General features: G+C 48.2%; 2 protein-coding genes across 2 annotated transcripts in view; both read right to left on the bottom strand.

The window, feature by feature from the left end:
- LOC101995264 overlaps positions 1-4,175 on the bottom strand; it is an 11,115-nt gene extending 6,940 nt beyond the window's left edge. Inside the window, exons 1-5 of the mRNA XM_005355977.1 lie at positions 4,092-4,175; positions 3,281-3,358; positions 2,613-2,695; positions 1,586-1,672; positions 261-391 (exon numbers count right to left, since the gene is read on the bottom strand). Coding sequence (XP_005356034.1) covers positions 261-391; positions 1,586-1,672; positions 2,613-2,695; positions 3,281-3,358; positions 4,092-4,175 — 463 coding nt within the window. The remainder of the gene's footprint in view (positions 1-260; positions 392-1,585; positions 1,673-2,612; positions 2,696-3,280; positions 3,359-4,091) is intronic.
- Positions 4,176-6,616: 2,441 nt separating this feature from the next.
- Positions 6,617-8,927, bottom strand: LOC101980802 (elongin-B-like). The gene is made up of 2 exons (XM_013349405.1): positions 8,873-8,927; positions 6,617-6,975 (listed from the first exon to the last, which is right to left on the bottom strand). Exons 1-2 carry the CDS (start codon positions 8,925-8,927, stop codon positions 6,617-6,619), a joined length of 414 nt encoding a protein of 137 aa, XP_013204859.1.
- Positions 8,928-11,559: the final 2,632 nt, after the last annotated feature.

Genomic DNA, 11,559 nt, shown 5'->3' on the forward strand with positions numbered 1-11,559 from the left:
AAACAAAAAAGATCCTGATATGGTGTCAAACAGCTATAACCCTGTACTCAGGAAGTTAAGACTGAAAAATGGGTGAGTTTTAGCTAGCCTGGGCTACATATACACATCAAGAGCAGCCGGGCCTTCCTGAATGCTGGCCCTCCCAGAGAATCCAGCACTCTCTCTGGGCTACAATAGGGCTGTGGCTGGTTGAGCAATAACATGAAGCAAGCCCACCAAATCCCAGAGCTTTCCAAAGAAGCCCACCCCACCCTCACCACCTTGCGGTTCCAGGCGAAGAAGGAGGCTACTGTAGCTGTTTCCCTCCAGGAGCCAGGACACAATCCAGGGCAGAGAGCCCTCCTCCTCCCCAGCAGCTTCACCAGCCAGCACGCGCAGCAGGGGGCAGTCTCTGCCAGAGGGAGGGAAGAAAGGCGATGCCCTGTGGTGGATGAGGAGAACCAACACTGGCCAGAATCACTTAACCAAGTAGATTCTCTCTTTTTAGTACCATCAGACAGGGATTAAGAGGACTTGCTCTTGCAGAGGACATGGGTTCAACTCCCAGTATCAACATCAAGTGGTTCAAGCTGCCTATAACTCCAGTTCTAGGGGCTCCATAGGCACTGGGCATATGCGATGCACATATAGGCAACACACACAGACACATGAATAAAAATAAATGAATTTTTTAGAAAAAAATCTTACACAATACAAGAAAGAGGAAATCTTAGAATACTCCGAAGTTTAGGTTATCCCCCCTTTTTATTTCTAGTTTGTTTTCAGACACTTAGGAGTTTTGAAATATTCCTATGATACTACACAGTTTGCAAATTGGCCTGAAATGATTATTTGCTGTGATAACCTGAGGTTTTCATTATTTTTACTTATTTTACGTGTGTGCAGGCACACCTTTATGCCAGAAGAGGGCATCAGATCCCACTGGAGATGGTTATGAGCCACCATGTGGGAGTTGAACTCAGGACCTCTGGAAGAGCAGCCAGTTCTCTTAACCACTGAGCCATCTCTCCAGCCCCCAGTTTTCATTATTTTTGATCATTGAGGAGAAGGTGTGCATGGGGCCTACGGTGGGCTGGCTACTTGGGGAATTTTCCAATCTTGTTTTTTGTTTTTTGGTTTTTTGTTTTTTTGGTTTTTTTGGGGGGGTTTTTTTTGGTTTTTTCGAGACAGGGTTTCTCTGCGGCTTTTTGGAGCCTGTCCTGGAACTAGCTCTTGTAGACCAGGCTGACCTCGAACTCACACAGATCCGCCTGCCTCTGCCTCCCGAGTGCTGGGATTAAAGGCGTGTGCCACCACCGAGCGGCTCCAATCTTGGTTTTGAACATTTTGATTCACATCCCTATTTAGGCCTTCATCTCATCTCCCAACGCAAGCACAAGAGCTCCTCAGACTTACGGGTCTCCTGGAAGCTGCATGATCCTCAAGGTACCTCGACACACTTGCTGGGTCTCAGGTCCCGGGCAGGACATGGTAAGAGTGAGCAGAGAGCAGGCCCTGCAGAGCACATGGCCAGCTTGGGAATGAGTCCTAGAGCTATATAGGGGTGGGGCGTGGTGGGGTGATGGGGAAGGGGTCTTATCCTCACCTGCCTTCACTCCCAGCAGCCTTCAGATAGAGTTCAGAGGCAGCTCGGGCATCAGACACCTCCACCTCTCTGGCATCTTTCACCACCCTGAAGGAAGGGGAAGTTGACCACAGCCCATTAGTCCCTCTGCTATACAACAATCTCTAGCATCTCTGTGTCAAAGCCCATGACAGTGTCTAAAGCACTCATGAATCATCTCAGAGGCTCGGAACTCATTATACTTTTCCTAAGTGTCTCTCCTCTTCCTAACCTTGGTTTTTGGGTTTTTGTTTGTTTGGTTTGTTTATGTTTTGTTTTGTTTTTTTAAGACAGGGTTTCTCTGTAGCTTTGGAGCCTGTCCTGGAACTAGCTCTTGTAGACCAGGCTGGCCTCAAACTCACAGAGATCCTCCTGCTTCTGCCTCCCAAGTGCTGGGATAAAGGTGTGCGCCACCACTGCTCGACCTTGGTTGGTTTTTTATTTGTTTGTTTGGTTGGTTGGTTTTTTGAGACAGGGTTTCTCTGTGTAACAACAGTCATGGATTTCCTGGAACTTGCTCTGTAGACTAGGCTGGTCTTGAACTCACGGAGATCTGCCTGCTTCTGCTTCTCAAGTGCTGGGATTAAAGATGTGCACCACCACCGCTTGGTCCTAACCTTGTTTTTTTTCTCCTATTGTCTTCTCAGGAAGGGAAACAAGTTAGTTGGGACCATTTCAAAGATGGAAAATCTGCTCTGTGAGGTGTTTGGAACCACTCGATGTGATACTGGGCTGACTCAGGCCATGAGGGTGGGCACGAGAGTTGGAAGCTATTTGATATGAAGGGAATAAGATATACAGATGTGAGACAGGAAAGAGGGTGGGGAAGAGATCCCGAGAGTCCATCTAGGCCCAGTACGCATGACTCCAAGCTGAGGGCTTCATTCTCCTGGAATGGCAGAGTAGAAACCTCCCTATCTCGGAGCTTATCTTGAGCAAAAGTTTATCTGGAAGGTTTCACTGTGGCTTTAAGGCAAGCACCCCTGTCACATAGGGCCCGAACACTTACAAGCCCAGAGGAGCCACATTCAGTACTGGCAGGTCCTCCATACATGGGGAGAGCAGGTCCCGAGTCTGCCCGCTGAGGCTAATCTGGGATCACACAAAGACAATTGTCACAAGCCTTTTCTCTCCTGTAGGTCCTGAGGGCTAAGTGAGGATAAAAATTAGCCAGCCAATGATGGCGCACACTTTAATCCCAGCACTTGGGAGGCAGATGCAGGTGGATCTCTGTGAGTTTGAGGCCAGCCTGATCTACAGAGTAAGTTCCAGGATAGCCAGAGCTGCTACACAGACAAACGCTGTCTTGAAAAACAAACAAAAAAGTCATCCACTGACAGTTGGCATATAAAGGTGACTCCAGAGGGGCTGGAGAGATGGCTCAGAAGTTAAGAACACTTGCTGCTCTTACAGAGGACTTAAGTTCAATTCCCAGCAACCATCCGTAATGAGATTTGGTGCCCTCTTCTGGCCTGCAGGGATACATGCAGGGAGAACACTATACATAAGAAGAAAAGAAAGAAAAAGAGAGACAGAGGGAAAGAGAGAAAGAAAAAAGGAGACCCCAGCTGGAGCAGCAAGGTAGGGCTGGACCCATCTCCCTCCCCATTTCCCCATTCTCCACGCCTCAGGGAGTTTCTGTGGTGTCATTCAGCTCCGCCCTCCCAGTGACCTCACCTGCACCAGGCTGAGAGTACAAAGCACAGGACCAGAGCTGCAGAGAGGCAGAGCCTCCTCAAAGAGCTTCTGCAGCACCTAAAGTAGAGAGAGGAGCTCAGTAGAACAAGTCGGCATCATTCGCAGGTCAGTGATGACGCATGCCTTTAATCCCAGCACTGGGGAGGCAGAGGCAGGCGGATCTCTGTGAGTTCAAGGCCAGCCTGGTCTACAAGAGCTAGTTCCAGGCCAGGCTCCAAAGCTACAGAGAAACCCTGCCTCAAAAAACAATCAAACAAACAAACAAAAAAAAAACCAAAACAAAAAGAGGGCATCTTTCTGTCCTTCAGCACTTCCGGAAACTGAAGTCTGCCACAGGCCCTGGTCCTGGATACTTGATGGACAGAACAGAACAGCCCCCTCCTTCCCTGAAGGCCGACAGACCAAGAAGCAGGCTTCTTCAGCAGGCCTTCCCGGTGCTGGGCATGGTTGTGGTAAGGTTCTGAGGTAGCTGTTTTGATGTGAAGGTCTTTTGATGAAACCTTCAGAGTAAAGATTTCAACGTCATATTGGCGGTATTATATATACCAAGAAGCGGGGAAGTTAGATGTCCTGGGATTTGATCTGTGTGTCACTTCTCCCCAATTCTCTCATTCGTGTGAGCCACAGCTTTCCATCTTTCTTGACTTCTCATCTGCATAAAGTGGCCTTGGTAAAACGTGCACAGGGTGCACGGGCGACTTGAGCTGTCCCTAGTCCGGCTGGAGTGAGCAGGCAGATTTCCCAAGTCTTATTTGAACATCAGGGTACCTATGTGCGGGTGGCTCCTCACCTGAGGCACAAACCGGGGTGCCTCTGTTTCCCGGCCCCGGAGCAGCAGGGCTGTATCGTACCCTTGTCCCACGGAGGACAGCATAGGCTGAATTTGTGTCAACAGCTCCTGCTCTGCTTCCTGTAGGAACACACAGGCACGCCCCTCTGTGTCAGGGGACCCCTTACAGCCTGCTCTGAGCAAAAGGACTGGACCAGTCAGAACCCCAGGATGCAGGGGCCTGCGAGCTTTCCTTCTCCTCCCGCCCCTTTCTCAGAACCCCGTACCTGAGCAGCACCAGGACCCAGAACTCTGTCAAAGACGAAGCAGTGTTCCTACGGACACAAGCGGGGTCAGTAGCGGCATTTTCAACTTCCTCTGCTCCCCTCATCCCACACCGTCTACCTGAGGCTCCAGAGTGCCTGGCTGGAGAAGGCGAAGATTCTTGGATCCCTCCCATGTAAGTGTAGGGCCTTGGTTCTCCTTGAGGCCTGGGAGGGGTAGGCTTCATGTAGGTTTTCTTGAGAGAGGATGAGCTCTGGGGCTCCCTAGTCTTGCCCTTGCCCCCAACCTCCAGCCTGAGCTGGCTTAGCCCTGACTCTCGCCCTGCCCTCCGTCAGGCCTTCTTTTTTTTTCTTTTCAATATAGTTTAGGGAATCGAACTTGGGACCTCTCATACTAGGCAACTATTCTACCACTGAACTCTGTTCCCAGTGCTTTCTTCTTCTTCTTTTACACAGGTTTTCCTGACGTAGTTCAGGCTGGCCTGGAACCGTTATTTAGCCAAGGATGACCTTGAACTTCTGACCCTCCTGCCTCCTCTTCCCAGTAACGAGATTACAGGGAAGAGCCACAGCGCTTTTATGCTGTAAATCCAACCCAGATTCACGCACGCGGGTACACTAAGCAAGCACCAACTGAGCTACACCTTCAAACCCCCAAAGCTTCTTACCTGATCCTTGACCCGGCTCCACTTCTACCACCACAATCAGAGTGGCCGGTGGGATGAGAGAGACAGTGTGAGCCCCTCGAGGGCACAGAGCTGCCTGGCCCGTGGCAGGCCCTGTGCTCACCACCTTTCCAGACTCCATGGCTATGGAGCCTCTCAAATTCCCCTTAATAATTCATGCCCCTCATCTGTGGGTGGGGTGGCCAGTGGCTCTGGACAGGTTTCCTCTCGGAGGAAGTGACACTCGCTTCTCTTCGGTGGCTATCCCTCCCCCTCTCTGAAAGCGTTAGGACATAGCATAGTGGTGGGAAAAAAAGTATAATGAACCCTCAAGTGGCCTGCTTCCTCATTTACCAACTTTTGACCATTCTTATTCCTTTGGTTCCTCTCCCCATTTTTAAAAAAAGGTTCTTTAATGCCCTGCTTCATAACTATTTCACTATATATTTTTCATTTTTTTCATTTTTGGGGACGGTGTTTTATGTAGCCCAGGTTGGCCTCACTATATAGCTGAGGCTGGCCCTGAACTCCTGATTGTTGTGTTGGGTGTTCGTTTTACGTGGGTCCATGGAAGAACAGGGGTTACCCTAGGATAATTTTTAGGCTTTGCGGATGCAGGGGATTGCACCGACTGTAGTACTAAGTGTACTATGGTACTGTGCCTGCAGTGCGGCGGAGCCTGCACTACAGGACCATTCCAGGCAAGGGCCTGGAGATTTAAACACACAAAGACACACAGACAGAGACACAGGTCATCCTTGAAACAAGAATGCCCCCTTTATTGTGTACTAGAGCCGCTTCCTTAACTGATAGCCACACCCCAGCCAAACCCACCAGAAACCACTCCGCCCGCCATCAGGAACTCCTGGGGTTCTCATGCTCAGAGCAGCTACAAACACAGGAAAGACAAGTTGTTCAGAGCAGCTACAAGCCTAACAAACTGTTTTGTTTACAGGAAATTCGGGGTCTGGGTTCACAGCCCCCCAACAGGGGATCCAGTTTCTGGTGAACTGAGTGACTGTAGCTTCGCAAAGGGCTTCTTTATGGTTATGTAGTTTACACCTTCGCAAGTCAGTTTCTGCACACCAAAACCTCTTCTCGGAAGCTCCCCAAAGAGACAAATGCCCACGGGATCCCAGTCACAGCACATCTCCTTTTTCTGAGTCCTCCCACTACCACGGTTTGCACAGGCTTTGAACCTTCAGGAAACTCTCAGATAAGAAGTGCATACTGGAAACCGAAGGTAGCAGTCAGGAGAGACGGATGCTGCTGAGCCCTCCAGAAACGCCTGCTACACCTGTTCCTACTGCTGCCACCACTCCCAAGCGCTCGCTCGGGTTACAGGCCCGGCTACGGTGCCAGGTTATGTGTGTATTTCTGAGAGATAGTCATTATCTATGTTAATATCAGCCTTTTGAGACGATAAAATTCCTATGACATATAACTTATCCTCCTCTGTGTATGTGTATGGGGTGGTGTGTGGAGGTCAGAAGCTGAGGGCAGGTGTCTTCCTTGATTGCTTCTTCATCTTTTTATTTATTTATTTGACAGTCAAATCTTCTTTACTGAGGGAATGGGTCTTGGGGCGGGGGTGGGCCTAGGGCCCTCGCTGCACAGCTTGTTCATTGGCACTGTCTCCAGAGTCCTGTGGCTTCATCACATCTGGACGCCCTGGAGAGCTGGAGAACGGCTCGATGCGCAGTGCTTCAAAGGCAGCATCCTCTCGAAAGGCCAGGCCCACTGTGGGGGCCTGTGGCCCTGCTGTCTGGCTAGTGAAGCCACACTCGCCCAGAGTTGTTCCTTCCTCAAGGAGCTGGTCATCCCTGTACAGCCGCTGCTCATCCGGCGGCCGCTTGAGGATGCCCTCAACGATGCGCTTCGGCTTGACCACGGTACTCGACTCCTTGGCGTCCGTGAAGATGGTGGTCTTGTGGCACCGGATCATGAGAAAAGCGTCTTAAGGATGGCGGGCCCGCATCAATGCCAGCCTGCGGCCCCCAGCCTGGCCCAGGCACACCCCCTTTTTATTTACTTTTGTATTAGTTACTGTATTAGCTTTTCTCTTCTCTCTTACTGTAATAAAACACCATGACCAGAAACAATTGAAAGAAGATATTTGGCTTATGATTGCAGAGGGCTAGAGTCCGTAACGTTGGGGGCAGGGGCGGCGGCAGGGTGGGGACGGGTGAGGATGGGATGGCTGCAAGAGTGGGAAGGCCCCGCAGTGGTGGCATACACCTTTGATCCAGACAGACCTCTGCAAGTTCGAGGCCAGCCTGGTCTACAAAGCGAGCTCTAGGACAGCCAGGGCTACACAGAGAAACCCTGTCCCGGAAAAAAAAAAAATGAGTGGGAAGCCAGCTGATCACATTTCTTCCGTATACAGGAAACAAAAATAGAGAACTGGAAGTGGCGCAAGGCTTTAATCCTTCAGATCTTACCCCCAGCCGCATCCTTCCTCAAGCAAGGCTCTGCTTCCTAAAGGTTTCATAACCTCCCTAAACAACATCACTGGTCAGGGAGCAAGTGCTTCAAATGTATGAGCCTAGCCGTGTGGTGGTGGCGCACACCTGTAATCCCAGCACTTGGGAGGCAGAGGCAGGTGGAACTCTGTGAGTTCGAGGCCAGCCTGGTCTACAAGAGCTAGTTCCAGGACAGGCTCCAAAGCTACAGAGAAACCCTGCTTTGAAAATATATATGTGTGTGTGTGTGTATACATATATATATATTCTTTTAATTATGCATTCTTTTAAGCTGCCCCAGAGAGAGTTATCTAAATGTTTGTTTGTCTGTTTAGAGACAGCATTGAATTGAGCCTTGACTGGCCCAGAACTCACTATGTAGATCAGGTTGGCCTTAAATTTACAAAGATCTGCCTGACTCTACCTTCTGAGGACCGGAATTAAAGACATAAACTACCATGCCTGGCTCATCTATTTATTTATTTATTTCATTTATTTTGAGATAGGATCTCTTAGTGTTCTACAGCTGTGAAGAGATACCACCGTGGCAACTCATAAAACAAAACAAAACATGGTTTCTGAGGGTGAGAGCAGGCAAGGTGCCTCCCAGTGGCACACCTCCTTCAACAAGGCCACACTTCCAAGTCCACCAACTGGGAAACCAGCATTCAAATATATGAGCCTTTGTGGGGTCAATCACATTCAAACTACCACAGTCTCTCTGTATAGCCCAGAACTGGCTAGCTCAGAACTCACTACATAGACCAGGCTGGCCTCAGATTCACTGATCAGTCTGCCTATGTCCTCTGAGTACTGAGATTAAAGGCATGTGACACCACACCTGGCTTTATTTACTTTTGAACCGGTCTCTTACTGAACCTCGAGCTCATGAATTTAACGAGTTCAGCAAGCCCCAGAGACTTTAGTGTCTCTGACTCCCTAGCTTTGGTTTTTAAAGGCATATGCTGTTGTGGTCAGCTTTTTATGTGGGTACGAGGGCTCCAAACTCATGCCTGCATAGCAAGTCACTGAAGCCGTTCCTCTTCATATCCTTCGTAAATAGAGTCTCAGAATGTAGCCCAGGCTGGCCTTGAATTTTCACTATTCCACCCTAACACTGAGATTAAGTATGCACTACTATGCCTAGTTTACAATTTATCATATGAAGTTTAGTTCACTGGCTATCAGTATATTCTCAGATATGTTAACTATCTCACCACAGTTAACTTGAACATCTCCATCACATGAAGGAATCTACCAGCTCCCTAATCCCATTGCACCCAGCTCAACCTCAACCCTCAAACCTTAGACCCCTTATCTGCTTTTTATTTCTACAGATTAGATCATACACCCCATCATCTTTTGAGTCTGGTTTCTTTCAAGTACCATACCAATGTCCGTGTTTACCCATGTGGTAGCATGGATCCATGCCTTTTTCCTTCCCATGGCTGAAAATGTCCTATGCAGGCCTCTATCACCAACTGCCTGGAATGGAGCAGAATTTCACAGTGAGGGTGCGTCCTCTCCCACAAGGGTGCACTCACTCCAGACGGCAGACTCAGGCACAAGGTCTCTGAACCGCCCTTGTCCCACCTGGTTACACCTCAGTGTTTCTATGGTTCTCCCTCACAGAACTTGTAAAAGCCCTGTGCTTACTACAGCCAACAGAAACTTTTTTAAAAAAAAGATTTGTTTATCTTTATGTGCATGAGTGTTTAGTCCTCATGTATGTATATATGTCATGTGTGTTTCTGGTGCCTTTGAGGGGCCATCAGAGGGCATTAGATTTCCTGGGACTGGAGTAGAGCTATGGGTGACCATATGGGTGCTGGGAGCAGAACCTGGATCTTCCGCAAGAGCAGCAGATGCTCTTAGCCACCGAGCCATCTCTCCCTCCCCCAGTCACCAATTTTATGACACCAGATGAATGTTCTACAATTGAATTTTTATTTTGTTTCATTTGCTTTTTGAGACATATTATTGCTTTGAAGCTTTGGTTCTCCTGGAACTCACTTCCTGACTCTGTCCTTCTAAGTTTGGGATCACAGATGTTTGCGAGCCAGCCTGACCTATAATTGAATGTAATCCGGACACTGACTACCTGGAGTTAGTGACAGTGCTCACAAATTTAAATGCAAAGTTTCCAGCAGATTGCTTTTAACTTAGATGCCAGCCACAAGTAAGTTCCTAGGATTTCTATCCTTCCGACTGACTTCAGGGTCAGTAATTCGCTAGAGGGACTGGAAGAATATCTCAGTGGTAAAGTGTATTTATTCTCAGTACCAACACATAGCACCAGTAATAATAATAGTAATAATATTAATAATAATAATAGAGGCTGGAGAGAGATGGCTCTTCCGTTAAGAGTATTTTCTCTCTTTACTTAAGCAAATGGTGTTTTTTTGGTGTTTTTGTTTTTGTTTTTTCCAGCATCCAGTCCCAGAGACCACGCGGCAGGGAAGGTGGCTGGTCCCCGGCGGTGACAAATGGATGGGCTGTGGGTGAGAGGGACGGATAGGCACATCATGTAGAGTAAAGTTGGACATTTATTAGGGGAGTATGGAGGGGAAGGAAAAAGGAGAGAAGTGGAGAAGTGGGGAGAGAGGCAGAAGCTGCCTCTTCCTGAGAGGGAATGTCCCTTAGACATCAGAGTTATCTCTTTGCCCGCTATTGGATATGTGAGCTGTAAAATTGTTTCTTGATCAAAAACAAAACAAAACAAAACAAACAAAAAACATTACTGTTTGTTTCAATCATTTGCTGGTATTTTGAGTGAAAGAATTAGTGGGTTTTTTTTCTTCTTTTTTGCACTGAATGTATAAAACCCACCTAACAGGCTCCAAAACCACAGAGAAACCCTGTCTCGAAAAAAAAAAAAACCAAACAAACAAACAAAAAAACCCCAGCTAAAATAAATGTCTATTCCTGTCAGGACATGGCAGGGCAAGACAGTGCAGAGACTCCTCTGTCTTCCATTTTTGTTGAAGCCATTTCATATTTAACTAGAGTTTGATCTCTTTGGTAGAGAATTCTGTGGAAAATTACCCAACTCTATTTATGAATCTGAGGTCAAGATAACCCAACTAACTTCTCTTAGTTTCTGTTAAGCCACCTGCTTATACAAAAACCTCCCCTGCAGCTGCAGAACAAGATACCAGGGTATGGGTTTTGCCTTTAAAAGCTTCTTGCTCAAAATGCTCAGGGCTGCTCTTAGGTTCCTGAATACCTGAGTGCAGTTCTGGCAGCTGAAATACAGACTTCCCATTGGCTGTAAACGGTGTCTGTGTGGTCACCTCCGGTAGGCTCCCTGTCACAAGGACAATAGTTATTGATGACTTTTTATTCCGAAAACGGTGGAAGAATGTGACCTGAAGGAGCTCTCAAGATGTCCCAAGGTGCAATGTCCAGTGTCATTGTGTCTCCAACAACAAACTGGACAAGATACTGAGTAGTAGTGAAAGTACAGATTCACTGAAAGTGAAATTAAAATCCCAGGAATCATCCTGCAGGATAGGAGCAGGCGCTAGCAAGGGTTCCTTCTGGGCTTCTTTTTGTTGTTTGTTCCTTTTTGGTTTTTCGAGACAGGGTTTCTCTGTAGTTTTGGAGCCTGTCCTGGAACTAGCTCTTGTAGACTAGGCTGGCCTCGAACTCACAGAGGTCCACCTGCCTCTGCCTCCTGAGTGCTGGGATTAAAGGCGTGCGCCACCACCGCCCAGCCTATCCCATATATTTTACACATATTTACATGCAGTTATGCTTTATAAACTGATGATGTGACTGCTCTACGGTGTGGTTAGGGAAGGGTTTTTATAGAGACGAGAGAGAAAACAGCCAGGGACATCGGGAGGAGCCCAGAGCAGCAAGAGAAGGGCATACACTGAACGTGGTCAGTGCTCTGTCTGCGAGAGGGGAGAAGAGCAGAGTGTAGAGAATAGAGCAGGAACAGAGCAAACCGTGAGACTACGGGGGGCCTTGAAATGTGTAACAAGCACTCGGAGTAGGGACAGAGGGAGCCTGGAGGCTAGCATGGACCATGACTATGCTGATCGGTGCTACACGGTACGGTCATTGGAGGGCC

This window comes from Microtus ochrogaster, chromosome 18, assembly GCF_000317375.1.
Source record: "Microtus ochrogaster isolate Prairie Vole_2 chromosome 18, MicOch1.0, whole genome shotgun sequence".
In the NCBI taxonomy this organism is placed as follows: domain Eukaryota; kingdom Metazoa; phylum Chordata; class Mammalia; order Rodentia; family Cricetidae; genus Microtus; species Microtus ochrogaster.

What these genes read in the sequence shown, in the direction of transcription:
- LOC101980802 (XM_013349405.1), bottom strand. Translation starts at nt 8,927, where the DNA reads ATGGGAAGGAAAAAGGCATGGATCCATGCTACCACATGGGTAAACACG. An exon ending in ATGGGTAAACACGGACATTG is followed by an intron (nt 6,976 to 8,872) that starts GTATGGTACTTG and finishes GCCATCCTTAAG; the next exon opens with ACGCTTTTCTCATGATCCGG.